This window comes from Pararge aegeria, chromosome Z (genome assembly GCF_905163445.1).
Source record: "Pararge aegeria chromosome Z, ilParAegt1.1, whole genome shotgun sequence".
Taxonomy (NCBI): Eukaryota; Metazoa; Arthropoda; class Insecta; order Lepidoptera; family Nymphalidae; genus Pararge; species Pararge aegeria.
Genome location: NC_053208.1, coordinates 15,593,011 through 15,611,559, shown reverse-complemented (window position 1 = coordinate 15,611,559; position 18,549 = coordinate 15,593,011). Strand labels below are relative to the sequence as shown.

Genomic DNA, 18,549 nt, shown 5'->3' with positions numbered 1-18,549 from the left:
AGAACTTGACACTAAAAAGTCAAACTCGACATAATGTATAAAAAAAAAAAAACATCGGAAGATAGTTTCGAATGCTGTTAATAAAATTGAGTTCCACAGAAGTCATACATCCTGAAAAGTGGAATATATTCAAACAATCAAAAATGATGTATTTGAAAACCGAAAATCTCGTGATAATATGATTTTAGGATGGATAGCATATTTCATTTATTAGTCTCTCTGTTTAACCTTCTAAATGGCTAAAGAAATATAGTCTGGATAAGCTCCGGACTAAATTTGTTTAAAATGAGGTACGTTTAATGCTAGTAGAAGTTAAATAAATCATATTGGTGTAGTTACACCGAAAAATCTAATTTGGCTTATTGTCGAGTAAATAAGTCAATTTTCTTTGCGGGAGCAACAATTTTAATAATTTGTGATCATTCGTTTTCCTGGTGGTTAATTTAACCAGCTAACAAAATTTGACCTGCGGGTTGGTTACAATGCAGAGCTATAGGGAGCATTGAAAGGACAATTTGTTTAACTATGTAGGTATATAAGGGCAATGTGAAATCTTAGCTTTTGATTTTAGATCAGGGGTAACGGTAAAGGGTGATGGAATGTAGTAAAACCAGACGATACTTAATAATAGGCATGAAAAAAAGGGATTTTAAAAATAGCATATAGAAATATGGGGAGATAAAAAAATAACAGAGCTTACCTAATTCAAAAAAGAAAAGATTTGTTCAAAAACCTTGCGCATAAAAAAGTTCGCAGTTTCTTTATAGACTCGTGGTACACTTCTCATTATGCACCTTACGTGTTACCATATGTCTTTTCCGCATAAATAACGAATAATAGACATATCAAGTGCCAAAGGACTTATAAACAAGGCGTTTATAAACATGAGCGTGTGAAACGAAGACACAAATCAAATTAATTAACAATTCATAATGTTTTTTTTATATATCGCAACATATACTCCAAACGTAAACTGGGTACTGTATTTACATAGCTCAAAACATATAAGAAAGAATTGAATTTGATGTCTACACTGACGTCACAAAGTACTCGTAGCACATAATATGAATGAAGACAATGAGTAAATAGCAGCCAATTTAACCAATAAGCGATACTCTTTACAGTACTGATAGAAGATATTACGTCAGAAGTCAGACTGCAGAAAAAGTTATTTCCACACGACTAAATTCCAAGAAAAGACTTTCGTCTAAAAGCAAAAAAAAAGATCCTGGTTGTTTTCAATATAAATGAACTATTCTGAATTGTAACAGAGCTCAGAGGTATTTAGGGAGATTTAATAAAAGGTCATAATAGATAATAAATTACCAAAATTAAAACTTTTAATTATTTAAGTATATCTGTTAATAAGATAGCTCTTCGTATTAAGCTGAATAGTTTAGTTCGAGATAATAGTAGTGATTTTTAACGTGAAGACATAGACATAAAATAACCCATTTCCTACCCTGGAATTTAAACAAAATTTATAGACGTGCTACTCAATCCATGTCAATTGAAGGCGATTTATTAATAGATCAATAAAATTGCAATTAGTGATGGAATCAAGTACCTATACAAACAATGCGTTCTACAGGGCATGTGCGAAGAATAAAATGTTTGAAACGGAAAATTCACAAATCGCTCTCCTCAGTAATCATAGCAGATAGTAATTGCCAAATCTGAACATTAATATACTTATATAGCAAAGAAGAACGTAATAAGCAATACGGAACATATAAAAACGCACACCGCGAGTTCTTGTGTACATTCATGGAGGTTAAAAATACTAAATTGTATTCGTAACCGAACATTGATAATATTATAATTATGGACTTGGTTTATTTTTCTTCATCATTTAATCTGTCTCAGATCAAAAGGAACTGTTACAGAAGCTGCAAGTGGGAGTATTTAGTAGCTACTCGGAAGTCTTTATATGCCGGTGATATTAATTAATGTCCATCACTGAACCTGAACTGAACTGAAAATGTACGTTGCGGGTTAGGAAAGATTAAAAAAAGCACGCGATCGAAGGATATATTAAAGCTCTTTTTTATAATGAATTAAAAAGTTTATTCGATATCTAAAACTCTGTAAATTACTCAGCCTTCTCTTCCTAGGAGTAAAGAAAATCTACTCGAATAGAAGCAACCGACCGACTTTTAATTAGGGCACAGGTTGGACAGTATCCTAAGAGGTTAATTAATTTCCAAAAAGATCATTATTAATTGACTTTTGGGCGCCAAAACACAAATATAAGTTAGAACTTATATTTGTGTTTTGGCGCCCAAAATGGGACTTAAAGTTTACGCCCAGAATGAGAGCTTAACCATGAGTGGCCAAAATGGGATATGAAAAAACCTATTTTAAATTAATTGTGAGATATTAAAACAGACCATACGTGAAACAAACATAAATGAAACATTATATTGGCATAGCCAACGAGAGATTTTATTGAAAATATAATTGAATGATACAGTAACAAAAAACTGAACTAATCACGATTGTCAATCGTCGGTAGCATATAGGTGTGAACCTTTGAGTCATCTACTCAGTTTTCAATGTAAGAAATAAGTTTGAGGCCAACTACGCCGCACCTCTATCAGTGTAGGCTAGGCTCGTGTGGAATGTGGGATTAAAAAAATAGACACCTTATATTTAGATAAATATTTCACTGTGATCCAAATAAGATTAGAATACTGTTAAATTAATTGGTTTTCAATTGAAAACTTTCATAAAAACGTAGTTTAATAGTTCTTGACATTTCAATGAGGAACTCTGTTGGCGGTTTTAAGGTTTCGCTTACAAGTTCAAAGTTCAAAGTGGCTTATAGATTACGAGATTTAGTTGTGTTTTCCCATTGTTTTTGCATTGTTTGATATTGTTATGCGTTTTTTACTGTTTTTACTTTTAATCATAGCTGGATAAACTGTATCCAGCTAGGATTCAAAGTATCACCTACAAAAGAGTGCTGGCCATTTAGTTATTTGTAGATGGTCCAAAATTGAGTGTTGGAATTTTTATTTCAATTTCAGCGTAAGTAATGAATGTTGCAAACATCGCAGCATCTGGCGAAACGCGCAATCGCGAACGGCTTACGCACACAGCGGCAACCTCGCGTTGCGTACATGCACGCACAGGCAGGCAGCGCGCGCGCCGCATCGCGGCCCCGCTTGTAAGTAGGTCAGGGCGCTCTGCGGCCGCGCGCGTTTTAAATTTAGAACGATCTGCGCTTCAAACTACGCCCCAAGCGATATACTAAGTACAAATTAACCTTTAAAATGGTTACCTGTACACAGCTTTTGTACCTTTTCCTCGATATGTAGCCCGTATAAATAGCTGGCACTTTTTGAATTATCAGCATATTTGTCGAGACCTAGTTTAGATAAGTACCTACTTAGTTGCCAAAGGCCATTTATTTAGAGGACATCGAATATGTGTGTCACACAATATTTATTTTTAAAAAGTGTATAATCACACTACTGATGTCAGTGTAAAAATCGACAATTATCATTTATAGATGTATGCCGCACAAATGAAGGTAGACTTCGTTGCAAAAACAAAAATATCTACTTCAACTTTTCCCAGTTCCGGTAATTCATTTAAATTTAAAGGAGCATGTCTATACAAAGCTGGTGGGCAAAAGCTATGATGATTAGCATTTTTAATGGAGGTTAAAACACTAAAGACAAAGGAAACTTAGACAAGACGATAAAACCCAAGAAGCGACCGAATATCCTCGTATTTCGAAAATGATCACATAAAAGTAATGGTGTTATGCTTGAAAACTTTTACAAAATGATTCAGACAGTAAAATCGTAGGCTGGTATGAAACGATAGGCATGCAATAATGATGGGTGCCATATGCTCAATCGACATACAATGATGATAGCCAACGGCGTGCAAATTATACATTTAACCAACTTCTATGTAACAAGATTTTTCATTTGGTATGTAAATACCCCGGTCGATTCGACGCTGCTTTGTAAAAATACGAAATAGCTAATATGATGCACGAGATTAACTTAAGATTATCAATTACTCTTAGAAAGTCCATTTAAATTCTATGAGATCGAACACATTCATGGAACAACAACAATATACAAAGTACAAATTAAACGTTTATTAAATAATCCTTTAATTCTGCTGCGAAAAGTTTCCAATAGTTTGTTTGATGGAGTTGTCTTTTATAGGTTTCAGTTGGACTTTGTTGACAGTTTTTTGGTTACGGATTTTATTGCATTAAAGACTTTAATTTGTGAGAAACTTTATAGAATATGCATATTTACTAAAATTTTTGCTATTATCGTAATGTGTAAATAATTAGCCTCAAATCCAGAGTTTGCATAGGTATATTGCTTTGTAGATGGATTGAATGTGACTCAAAACATTGCAGTTCTTCCAGGTACAGCTTTATGGAAAGACTTTTAGTTTATATTGATAATAATTCTTGGCGGGTATATAAAAGAGATAAATGTTAGTTTCTTAAGTAATAAAATATATTGCGTTATGTTTGTTCAATTCAATGTGGATTCTGACTGAATTTGATTCAGCTCTACTTCTGCTGAATGTAACAGAGTAGATTTTTTACTTTTTGTACTCTAGTTTCTGTGAAAATACTTTTGAATTTCCTGCACGTCTTACGCTGAATGATGTAATATCCACTTACCATCTAGGTCGTACTGCCACCTACCTGACCTACATACATATGTGACGAAAAAGCTCACGAAAAGCACAATTTTGTATTAGTATTAAAGCAGTCTACGCATTTAAGTTAAGATCTTTTATTAACACACATTTGATGGGATGCATCATGCAATAAACTTACCCTCAAGCTTCATCCCGACATCGAGACACTTTTGGAATCGGCAAAATGGACATCGTTTCCTCTGCGTCTTGTCTATATGGCAGGCTCTCTCTGCAACACATGTGTACACTTTCTTGTTCTGTACGGTTCTTTTGAAGAACCCTTTGCAGGACTCGCAAGTGAGCAGTCCATAGTGGTAGCCGCTGACCTTGTCGCCGCAAACAGGGCATAGCTCTTCGATCACGTCCTTGGTATCCGTCTGGTCGCATACGGTGCCGGCAGCAGGTAAGTATGCTCCTGGTTCATTCCCGGCACCTGTTGGAAATAGATATGAGGTATCCAAATTTGCATAGCCGAAAGGCTGTTGGTCTGTCGCGCATTGGTACGCTGCACCCTGGGGCACGTATTGCTGTGAGGCTATCGAGGGCCCGCTCCCGGATCCTGAGCCCTCGGGGCCCGGACTGAGGTCGAACGGGGACATGTTTAGAGACATGAGGCCTGTCTGCTGGTCCATCGTCATGCTCGGCCGCTCGGAGCGGCTGCTTGTTACGAATCCCTACGGCGGCGTTCAACCGCGACAACGTTCACACAGTCACTGAGTTCACTGGCGGTCTGACCGCAACACTATCTGCCGCTCGCGGGCTGCACCTGTTCAATCACTTTTGTAGAAGACACACAAATCCAGCACATTTTTCCTATATAGTTAATTATCGTTTTTAAGAGGTTAGGACGCTAGGCGCCGCGTACGACGCAAGTGAGCGGTGTAGTGGTAGCGGTTCTATTTGTTGACGCGCGTAGTTACGATCGCATTTAGAGTAGGGGTCGCAGCGGCACACGTGCCGCTCGGTAGAGGTTCCGCGATCGACTGGCGAGTAGCGGCCCGCGGCCGGCCGGCGACAACGGCGCGCGTGCCGGCGCCTCCCGCATGCGCGCCCCGCCGCTACCCGCGAACCCCCGCCCGTTCGTACAATGGAAAACGATTAGGAGCCCATGTAATAAGTGAAAGTGAGTCGGTGACCCACTTTCCCGCGATCCAGGTCTATGTTAGTGCGCGTTCGCGCGGTTGCGCCACCGCGCGGGCGGGCACGGTGCGGGGGGCGGCCCACTGACCCAGTTGCGCGCTGCCGCAGCAGGGCAGGGTTGCCGCGAACAACGAGCTTGTTTACGTTCGCACCAAATGTCGCGACTCGCGCTGACAACTAGCTCCGCGTGCTGGCCGTACTGTCTGCAGCACCGCTCTACCGTCTGCACGCAGCTCGATCTAAGCCTAACCGACACGAAACGCTCTATAGACATTAACACATCAGTACTGACTTGAATATTCCTTTTTTTCGATATTTTACACTTACGTATAGAACCTTATGAGTTAAGTAACAAAAACTAATAAGACAAAATTTACAGTAAATATCTATATAACGCTTTTAGTTATTCAGTTTAGTCTGCCACTCTAGATAGTTGGTTTACAGTAATAACTCTACATAACATTGGTAATGGATAAGTCTACTTTAACCTGAGCAGTCGTATGACGTTGTAATATAGGACCTAAAGTAAGCCGTTAAACAAGATCAAGTCCTGAATAAATACCAACAAAACAAATTTTAAACTGGTCTAGCCGTAGGACACAATTATTATTATGGTTGCTAAATTTTATATAATTTAGTTAAGAATAAGATCTTATTAAATTTAACTTCCACCAATCCGCACTGGGCCAGCGTGCTGGACTACGGCCTAAACCTTTCTCATTATGGGAGTCCCGAGCTCTGTAGTGGGCCTATAGAGGGTTGATGTGATGAAATTTAACATTATAATAAATAAATTTCTGCCCCGCAGGAGTTTATTTTCTGAATCCTGTATATTTTCTGTGTGCGGAGTTTTCTAAACAGACCTAATGTTCCGGCTATTCAAATATCTGTACAAAAGTAAATAAAATACATATTAAAAGTATTCTCACTTAACCTGAGACCTAAGAATGTAATTCATCTAAGATTTATAACAAAAACACCTTGTAGGTTTTTAATAATTACGTATCTACTCTACGAAATTTTGGGCATTTTGCAATTGACTATTGGTGATTTGGCTTAACTTATATTTATAATAACTGAATAGTAACTATAATAATATCAAATCTATTTAAAAAATATTTCTGTATCGTACCTGAGCAACAAGCAATAATATTTTACAGTAAAGCTATACCATTAAGTCAGCCATACTTCTAAATTATATCATACCGCAGATTATAAATTCATAAAAAAGGCATTTTCGTCACGAACAATTGAACTAATGCCTGTACATATGAAACAATGGGTAATTTTTGAAGTGCAACGAGAACTATTCAATATCAAAAGCGAAATAAATTAAAGATCTTGACCTGGTTTTCGTTAAAATCAGTCAGCGGGTCACGAACGAGTGACTGCCTGCGAGCTGTGACAGCCTTGTGTCCGCTATGTAACGTTCGACGTGTCCTAATGCACTAAACGTAGCAATACTGCATAGCACGTGACGAGCATGCTGGGGATGTATTGGACTAATAGATGCATGAGCAGATCGCACAATCTCATTTGGCTGACCTAAAGTTGGCTCTTAGTTGCGCTCGCGCATGTACAGACAGCAACACCTACCTATCTAAGATTTGCAGAGCCCACTAACACGCATCGCAGAACATATGGTGGTAGGGTACAAACTCAGCTGTGTTTTCCACGCAAAATGTCTTCATCGACATTACTAAAAACTGTTTAGGCGCAAGCGATCGTGAATTACTTGAGTCCTACATACTCAAATAGTCCGTGCGTGCCAGGGTAGGCATGTAATCAGGCAGATGATTTAAAATATAAAAATAACTCTCTAGAAATACATTGCAGATTTATAACAAAACTTTAGGGTACTTTTACGCGTGTACATAATACTGGAATCTTATCCTGGATACTTTGATTAAGTGTCCTAATGAACTTTAGACACGTCAGTAGAATGCATCCTATAATAATTATGTGTATGACTGGTAGTGGGGAAAGAGTTTTCAATTTAAATGATTTGCATCCTTAATGTCTCCCCTATGTACGCCACTGTGTACCTACAGGACGTGATTATTACTACTCTAACTTCTAACACACTACGCATTAGGTACCGAATCATAATTCATATTGCGCATAATGTGGGATTGGTGTTAGCGGTGATTCAACATTCGCTGTTGATGTTCATAGGCAGTCGAAATCACTCAATATTGTGCCCGTAGTCCGAAAATTGGCTGACCGTTGTTAGCCAATTGCGATCTGACTTCTCCATATAAAATTTGCTACTATTATACAATCAGCGCTGTCAAATTATACATTTTTCTAAGAGAACGACCGGTTTGCAATCGAGAAAAGTTACCGAGTACGAGTCCTGTTGACTAGAATTTTTCTGGCTATTTAAGACCATTAAAATGTTCGTAAATGATTCTTATCACGGAAATTAAAACTGTCTAAACCAATGGTGAAAAATGTCCACAATTCACAACAAATCCAGGCATCCGGAACAATTTTAATTTCCGAGCTTTCAGATTGTTAACTCAACGCCTGGTAAACTAGAAGACATTCTTACTAATCAATTGATAAAAATCAACGGTGCCAAAAGCCGGTGCAGTCCAAGACTGTATATATTTAAGTATGTACTACACCAAATCCTAATTAGTAATTCTCATATTTTGTGGCGACAAGCCTCAAAGTTTTTTTAATTTGTTAAAATCGTTTCGCTTACTTAATGTTATAGGTTTATTTAAATGGCTTAAGTTTATAACTTAATCTTGTTAGAAATGCGGGGAAAAATGGGTCAAACGTGGAAAATAAAAGAAAGTGATTTCAAACGCTCGCAACTTAGCAAAGCCCAAGCTAAAAGATGACTTCCAGAGGAGAATTTTACGAAATGAAAACCAACCTAAAGGGCACATAATTAAGTGCACACCTGACGGACATGTTGAAATTTACCGTCGTTTTAGGAGAAACGCATGGCAGTACTAAGAGGTATCATGACGTATCATGCTCTTCTATGAAACCAGTGGGTTGGAGATTCATTGTATATGGAAAACTAAGCAATCTTGAATTTCAATAATCTTCATTATTTCCGCAAGGGAACATAATTCCCAAACCACTATCTAAAATTTAAAAAAAATATATTGCTATCAGACTATGGACAGCCCTGAGTAAAATTTAAAGTTTTCTCGGTAATCGTGTCGTATTGTCGTTGATGCATCAAATATTTAGGTAGGTATGTGTAATGGCAATTTTTTATTAAATCTGTGTAAGAAGATTCACTTAAATATTTTTAATTTTAATACTATAAAAATATTATAATAATTTCTAGTCTTGCTGGAACGGGAAGTAGGTACAGTCTACAGAGGCATTTATTTGAAATGAAATAGACTTCCAATGGGTGGGATTCTGTTTTACACAAATCTATAAACTAGACTGACAGATCTAAAATTTTAGTGTATTTTTAAATAACTATTATTATTAGTGCTCTGCTATCCTTTTAAAATTGTATAACTTTGACAAAATGACAGCATTGAGTTAACTACTACTAAACTACATCTGAACTAAATTGACCAGTGAAGATTTGTGCAAAGCCGAATTGGCACCAATCGGTACCTTAATATTGGTATATTGTGGACTGTTAGGCTACATAATCAAACGTACCACATAATGTCCCCGCAATAATTATGCATGATTTCTCATTACTGACTGTGTGTCAGAACCAACAAATATATATAAATAATGAAAAAGCACGAAGCTTATAGGCTGAATATATGAAAACTACGCGAGCTTTTATGCTACATAAGTAAAATAATCACTATATTATTGTCTTTCAATAAATACAAACTAAAGACAAAGTAACTAATACAGAGTAAATCTGTTTAAAAAAAAGCTTAAGTTGTTTGATTAAATAAATATATATGCATGAGATCTCATTGCACAATTTAGGCAAGCAATAGGTACAAATATTTAGAGAACAAAAAGAATAAAATATATAGGCTGCTGAGATGAAACTACAAAACATACCTACATAACGACCGGATATTACGCATATGATCTTGAACTTTTCTATCTCACGCGCCTACGTAGCATATGTCTTAGAAGAACATTGTCTAGTTAGCCGGTATGGGCCAACTATTAACACATATTCAATTAAAAGCCGAGTGTTAATATAATTATTAACTTATGAAACCAGTTACACGGTTCCTTTCTCATAATATGAGGCAGGCTGCCCTCGATATCCGCGTGAAAAGCACAGTGTGTAAACCGCAATGAGTCAATAAGTTTCGATTTCATAATAATCAAGACCTGAATACCGGATGAAAAAGTGACAGTGGAGGTAAGTAGGTATGGCAAGTGTGTCGTTTTCGCTATCGCCCAGACGCCACGGCCTCCTACGAAAGCAAGAGTGCCCGAGCGACCGACGCCGCGAGCGCAACTTTGCTTTCTTCGCATGCGCAACTGACGTCACACTTTCCCCGCGTCCGGTGACGCGCATTGATGTAATATTGTAACGCATCGTAATAGTATAGTGTAGTAATAGGCGGCCGTCACGTCGATAGTATTATCGCACGGCGATTTTAAATACGTCTATTTACTTGCACGCTGGCTTTTCGCATATGTTGTCTTATAACACGCACTACGATAGACGCCTCGTCATCTGTACGTCATGTGAATGTGTCTGTTAGTCTGTATATGTGGCTGAACCACTGAACTGATCTTGAAATTTGGCACAGAGATAGCTAGCATGCTAGAGGAGGACATAGGTAGGAAATATTTTACCTCGGTATATAACAAGCGGGAACAACCGTGAACGCGTTATTTTAATACATAGGTAAATGTTTCTTTTGGCGCAGCTTGTTCCTGTGGCTTAGCAGGTGGACACGTTATTATAGTCTGTCAGGGGAAATAATCGGGGGATATAATTTTTGTCTCCTACACACATATATTAATTGGATATTATTTCCATTTGTGCGCCAGCACAGCTAGCACGGGCAGGAGATATCCCCGGGGTATAAATTTATCTTCTCCCACAGCTTCATCAACTAATATCCAAATAATACATGAGTAGTATTAATAAACGGGGGTAAACTTCACCTATTCAGTGATTTAGCAGGTGGGCAAGTTAATTATATCCTTTTTCAGGGGATATAATCGGGGAATAATGTTTATCTCCCGCCCGTGCTAGCCCTGCAGTGCTCTGAGAGTTAATAAAGCTGTGAGAGAAGAAACATTTTTATCCTTTCCCCGGGAAGAAAATTGTCTCCTTGCAGTGCTAGCCGTGTTGGTGAAAACTGCTTATACGGCTAGATAACAATGTCATCCGGATTACAGACAAGCGACCAGCGATCGCTGAATATATAAAAAATAAATATAAAAAAACAAGACAAATTGCTCGAAGAATTTCTCGAACTGATATTGCACCCTACTGAAGCAGCAGCTGACTGAACCTAAATATAAATCTAAACCATTCAAGAAATAGATAATACCTACTACGTATTTCAGTGATCGGTGGATATTCAATCGAAGCGTAGTCGGTCACTATGGAAAGAGATATAGGAAGATATGCTCGGAGTTTTTTAAAGTGAACATAAATGAGGTCGATGTGAGTTGTGAATATGCACTCTTTAGGTGCACGCGACAAATTGCGAATGCTACTACACTACCCACAAATCCTTATCGTCATCATCATATTAACCCATTACCGGCCCACTACAAGGCACAGGTCTCCCGCCACAATAAGAAATTTCGAATTTTTAGAATTTATATTCGATTCCATGAGGATACTTTTATCCTGGCATATCAAACGGGAACGTAGGGATGTATTAAATACCTGACTAGGGCCTAAGCAAGCATGGTTAAGAACGGATTTTTATAAAAAATTTAAATGGCCTTATTTCCACGCTTTGACAAACAGACAAAAGACTGCATAACTATTTCGACATTATGAAACGTTTATAAGAATGCATTATTAACGTATAAATAAGACGTTTTGAAAGTTCCTGTGGAAAAATATTTAATATTGACGACTCAATCTCTTTCCTTACGTCAGTATCCTCTCAGATAATTATGAAACCCAATCAGTTTGCATAAATAAGCTCAAAAGAAGAGCTTAATTTGAGTGACTTTACAGGAAAAGGGGAGTATATGCGTGGTAGTTTCAGTAAGCTTCTTTTGCTTCACTTCATTAATGGTGCATGTGTGCTATTTCATTATGCAGGAGTTAAAGCCAAAAGCAACACGAGGCTCATAATATGTGTATTATCTACCTACGTGTGGGTAGCAAAATAATTTACCATGCCTTCGCCTACAGTACCTTGTGTAGCGTTGAAATAGAACACGTGCTACGGATGTATCTAATAGCTCGACATGTATTGTACGCTCTTTACTTGTATTGTGTTTTATTGTATTTACTATGTATTTTCTACGGGAACGCACAGCGCGATAAAATTTGATCGAAACCAAAATACATAACTTCCAGATATTGACTCTATAGTCTCCTAAATTATATTGTAGACGAGACCACTCGATCACTTCCTTTATTTATGGAAATACTAAGATGTCGTTTAGGTAAATTAATAAAGTTTATGAGATTATTCATTAATGAATGTCAGTTGAAAATATCAATTGAGGTGAACTCGTTATATGTTTCATAGAGTCATCTCGAATATGTTAAGAATTATTGCATATATTTAAAGCATATTTTTTAATAATTTTAATCGGTTAAGCTATTAATATTTTATTAAAATTTAAGATTATCGCTTGTAATGTGTTTTAGTAAGAGATGTTGCAGCCTAAACTGGACAGCCCTTAGCCAGCGTATGCCTATTAAAATTTCATTCGAAGGCACTCATGTAATAGATATTTGAGACCATATAGACGAGTCATAGGTTTATAGCAATTTACAGAACAAAAAGGCGTAAATTTAGTTCTGCAATATAAATTAAAGTGACCAACGAACGATCGAAACGTCAAAGAGCGTTGCAATCTAAATGTCATTTCCCCAGCACGAAACGGATATTAAATCCGTCCGAAATGGCATTTTTAATAGAACTAGAAATAGGTTATAGCATGGAATGACAGTTTACCAAAGGAAGTTAAATTTTGCACAGACGGATATAACGTTATATGGGCCGTATTTTCAACATTTATTGGTTTAAAAATAAAATATTACGATCGGTTGAGTTACTGCAGTTTTAGGATCCACGTGACGCTTCGAACTTCTATTTTTAGTGTACTGTGATATTTTTAGAGTACTCAAAACTAAGTCCTCTTCAAATGGAACTGAAAAATTCCGTCGTTATCATTTTGTAGTGGTCTAATATCTTTTTTGTAGTGTTTGTAGGGCCGCGGTGATAAATTGCTTGATCTATCGTATGATGATATTTATATTTCAGTCAAACATCAATTGGATCTATTCCTGACCTACGCTTACCGGAAGATAAACAGGCAAATAAGTAGGCTGAATAACATGGAAGAAATCGGTATATAAATCTAAAATGATCAGTTTGTGAGTGTGATATCATTAAACGGCAATCAGTGGGCTTCATTCAAACTTCTGAGTACAATTAAGTCAATGCAATGTCTTTCACTTTTAGCTTCCGTACCGCCTCAGTTTTGTAGAACGCTACGAAATCTTTGCTAAAGTGAAACAATTTACTTACTTGAATCACGATTCTAGTTTGACCAAGTCATTTGTTTGATTCCTACCTGGAATTCCATTTAAATATATTGATTGGTAAAACGCAATGATCCGCCATTTTGCTTCTGACACTATCTTTAATTTCGACTTTTCGACATGGTTGGCTTGACTAGTGCAATACTACAATAGTCAAGCCCTTTCATTTGATAACCACACTACGAGTTGAGTTGTTGAAAAATATACCATCCGCCTTGTTGTGACGTTGGCAGTATTGGATTAACAATGACACTTAATACGCTTAATACACGTAACTGAATAGTCATCCATACCAAACGTGTTCCAATTCTCAGAATCGGTCAACAGGAAGGGGATAAAAGTTTCAATTACTAGATTAAACCAACACAAGCCAAATATAACCGTTTAAAAATACCCGTCGAATTGAGTGTGTCGCCTTTTATGAAATAAGAATAAGGATATTTTTATGTAATCTCGAGCCCAGTAACACGCAACAAAAGAAAAAAAATAGGTAATTAAAGTCGATATTGGGGCGCGACGGTGTGGCACGGCGTCAAGAGAGTAAGGGGAGTCTGATACCCACACAAGGGTTGGAACAGATTTCGGTTCGAATCAAGTGCAATAGGTCAGTAGGTCAACGATGGCTCTCGGTATATAGGCCAGCTTTAAGCACGTCACGTGCCGAATAATTATATAACGATTGTAGATGACAGGTAACGAGTTGTTGACAACTCATATTAAATTACCTAACGAGAGAAACTAAAGGTACCAAGTACTCTTAGCGTGAACAGGGTTCAAGTTGAGACCGGTCTCTTCATTAGCCCATTAATATCCAAATATGAGGCAAAGTCCTCCTTTCTCATAGGATTGGTGTGCAGCTTTAACGCGTTAATATTGATTATAACCGGGACCTAAAGCTTCACTTGCTCTCCATGGCAAAGTAGGCTGTTAAATTTAGGCCTTTAGAAACATTTAGTCAATCTGCTTGTAGTGACACTACCACCGGTTCGGAAGGTGGAATCTTCCGAAAAGAAGCCATTTTACAGTTGAAGAATCTTTAGAATTTTATATCTTGTGAGAGATGTGACCGGAGCGGCCTACTTCCAAGCAAGTAATTCATTAATCGTATAGTAACCGTGTTTATGTAAACTTAGGTAAAGGTAGAACTTAGGAAAGGTATTCGGCATCATGTTTTAAAAGCATCCCCACGAAGGATTTCTGTACTTTTCTCAGACGAAATGCAGATATCACAATTTTATGTGCGATTCGATTGTTTATACCCATTTTGTTTATAATGACTAATGTTTTGTTTTTTCCATTATTTGATCGGTCAAATTGTATATTTCTAATTCAGTTTATATAATACTGGTGCAAATATTTAAGTATTTTAAATTCCGTAAAAATGGCGAGGAAAAAATAAGTTCCCCAGAATAACAAATTCTTTTTGATATCTGGGTTAAATAGACAGACAGCCCTTTTTTTTCGAGACTGATTTTGATGACTTTTTTGTGTGTTGTGTAGTGTGTGTGCGCTGCGATCCTTTCCGAGGTTATTTTCAGGGCAGGAATAGTCCTGCCGGGTCCAGCCATTTTAAATACACATAAACAAATACACAAGCCTAATGTAGTAAAATGGAAAATAAATTAAGTCAAGCCTGGATTGCTTTTACGTCCAATAGATGGCGTTTATTTCATAAAGATTACAAAACACTCTTTGTAAAAATGCTACACTATACAAAATCAATTCTTTTGTAATATTGACGCGAACGGCCATTTTGGCAAGACGCCGACTACATAATATCCTTTGTTTGGAGCTACTACATGCAAAGTTCGAACTAGTTGTGTAACAGTTTGTTATGGTCATTCGATAATACGAATGATTTTAGGAAAGATTGTGACCTCATTTAAGAAACTTGTGGGATAAATATTCGTCAAAAGTATTGGCTATACAATATTTTGAAATAATCTCGATGAATATACAGTATTGAACCGCATTAAAAAAAAATACAGTCTTAAAGTCTGCGAAGCGGTGATGGCATAGTGGTTCGGACTGCGACCTCAGTTTTGTGGGGCCGAGTCTGAATCCCGGCACGCATCATTAACTTCTCTAAGTTATGTGCGTTTTATGCAATTAAAATATAGCTGGATTGAACGGCGAAGGAAAACATACGCACTAGGCCAGCGTGGTGGACTACGGCCTAAACCCTTCTCATGTTTGAGAGGCAGTGGGCCGGTAATGGGTTATGGTAATGATGGTGACGAACAGTCCAAGTACATAAATAACAATTAATTGGCACAATCAACCGAACTTTATCATAATATTGCAGCAAGTTTTAATACGGCGTAAACGAGAGAATTTCGCAAAACGGCCGCGCAATTTCAGGGAACTCAGTGAAGATCCTACTAGGCACTCCACCAACACGTGTAGAATTGCCAACGAAAACGAAATCAAAAGCTTTGTAAGTATTTAAATGCTATGAGACTAGCCGTGCTTAAACTCGAGCAGAGGATTACCGTTTCGTCTTTGATACAGTTATTGCGTACTTATTCAAAATCGAACGATTTACAACTATGTTATACCACATCACAAAATTATAAATTTTAAAAACAAATGTGAAATATATGCGAAAATACGCTATCGCACTAACGAGATTTTCAAACTTTACTACACAAAGTTCCGCGGGATGCGGGAATATAAATCATATAAATTAGTCTTACAATGTTCTCATAGTTTTGCTCGGATAGAGATATTTAATTTGGTCGCGTTACGTTTGTATAAATTCACTCTTATCTTTTTGTAATTAACTTAAAAATTTATAATAACGGCATACTACAGCCTCCCACAATGAGAAAAGTTTAGGCCGTTGTCCACAACGCAGGTCCATGGCGGATTAGAGGACTTCACACACCTTTGAGAACATTACGGATAACTCTCGCAGGTGCAACTTTCCTCACGTTGTTTTACTACACCGATAAAGCATGTGATATTTAACTGTATAAATAAAAAACTTACATTAACTCCGAAAAGTAAGAGGTGGTTGCCGGATAGAACTCGGTCCCTCCATAAATGGAAACCGAAGCCACTAGGCTTATATACTTTTTATATATTCTCTTTAATATTTGTAAATGTAGTATTATACTAAAAAGTTAGCGAGGGTGTAGTGAAAATACTGAGGCTCACCACTCACAATGAGGGTAGGGGCTGATTTGGGGACCTTAATCCAAGTGCAATGGGTCAGTAGGTCAATGATAACTTCGCTGTAATTCAGGTTACCGTACTATACGTCACGCCTAATAGCCCTTCTATTTTATTAGCCACTTGACCCAGCTTACCATAGCTGATAAATAGGCTTTGCATACATAATAAAATACTTTCAAGCGGTAAAGCGATGTAGACATTACCTATAACGATGTACTCGTAATATGTAAGTTGTTTTATTAAGACAAGGACTCGATTTTTATTTCGTATAAGGGACGCATCAAAAGCAGTTTAAGGCGTTATTGTCGTCTTCTGTATTCATCACTTATCAGACGTCGCTTGCTTTATTTGTGATCGCAACTTTCCACGTTTTGGAATAGCGTATTTAATTAAGCCAATGGTGGAATAGTGACAGCTTATCAGTAAAACGTTCAAATCCAAAATTCAAAATTCATTTATTTCAAGTAGGCCTAATATGAGCACTTTTGAAACGTCAAGTCTGTCTGTTTGTAGTGAATCTACCACAGGTTTGGAAGGCAGATTCTACCGAGAATTAGCCGGCAAGAAACTCAGCAGTTGCTCTTTACATTTTAACATTCATGCGATGATCATTGAGTTAACGTTGCAGGACTATACTCGAGCGAAAACTTGTTAATGAGTTATAAATGAGTTTTAAAATAAAACGATTTTATTCAAAGTACCTGTCACTACTATTCTTGTCATCAAAAGAAACAAATGAGTGTTAGACTGTTTGTTGGTCAAAAAGTTGGAAATAGCAATAATAATGAAACAAGAGAAATAAAAATAACTTGTTGCTACACTACTTTCACCTACTTTAACAAACAAAGGAGCTTGTACTCCGCTCCATTATAGATGTTTGGAATAACAAAACAGGCTTGCCCAACTGATACAAGGAGACTGCCGACCTGATTTCAAGATTTGTCAATATGTCTCAATTTCTATTACCATTTATCAGAATTTTTCATCCATTAATCATGAAACATTACTCAGGTAATAAAACTTCTAAAAGAAATCCCAGCTTTATTTTCTTAGTACTTTTAACTTTTATTTTTAACCAAACTTAAATATTATGTCATTTAGTGCAGATGAAATTCTGAATTGTTTGTGTGGATATGAAGATAAATAATTTTAATTGTCATAATACCCATTTTGTTCTTATAAACCTATTGGATAAAATATCTTGTTTTATACACTTGTTGTATAATTGGTAATGCTATTGTTTGTAAGATTATGACTGCTGTTCTAATTTTTTTCATCTTCAATAATTATTATGTGAATGTGTATGTATGCACTATAAATTAAATTTTCAAAATTCTGTTTCCCAGAAGTTTTAAACTGGCTCGTTTTTAATCGCATACTGGTTTTTATTGTTGTTGTTTTTAGATTACCTCAACGTGAACTAAAGTTATGTGCGAAGTAAAAGATATGTTTTGTTTTAATAACACAGTACTTATCAGGCCGGAACTGGCTATAGATCTCTTAGCTTGAACTAAAATTAGTCTATTTCTCATAATAAAATTTCAAAACAAAAAAAATAGCAATACTCATATGAAGATGCACGTGTCTTTTCGTTTGTACCAACCACTGCAAATATTTTGAAGATAGATATACTACTATCGTTGGATAGGTACTTTTTATCCCGCAAAAATAAAATTTACTTCAACATCTGTATCATATTTGATAGTTACGCTCTACTGTATCGATACGTTATACTTAATATTTGATAGGAATCTTGAAATTGAAGCAGGGACTAAATATTGTTTTCCCCAGGAAATGAAAGGATGCTTTCGGAAGTCACAAAAATATTGTTTATTTTGCCCTATTAAAATGAAGAAACAAAAAGTAATGTGAGTTTAGAGGAAATATCA

General features: G+C 36.6%; 1 protein-coding gene across 3 annotated transcripts in view; it reads right to left on the bottom strand.

The window, feature by feature from the left end:
- LOC120636351 (nuclear hormone receptor FTZ-F1) overlaps positions 1-18,549 on the bottom strand; it is a 140,203-nt gene that overhangs the window by 31,424 nt on the left and 90,230 nt on the right. For all 3 annotated transcript variants that reach the window (XM_039907795.1, XM_039907793.1, XM_039907794.1), the window contains exon 2: positions 4,823-5,116. In XM_039907795.1, the coding sequence (XP_039763729.1) occupies positions 4,823-5,116 (294 nt within the window). The remainder of the gene's footprint in view (positions 1-4,822; positions 5,117-18,549) is intronic.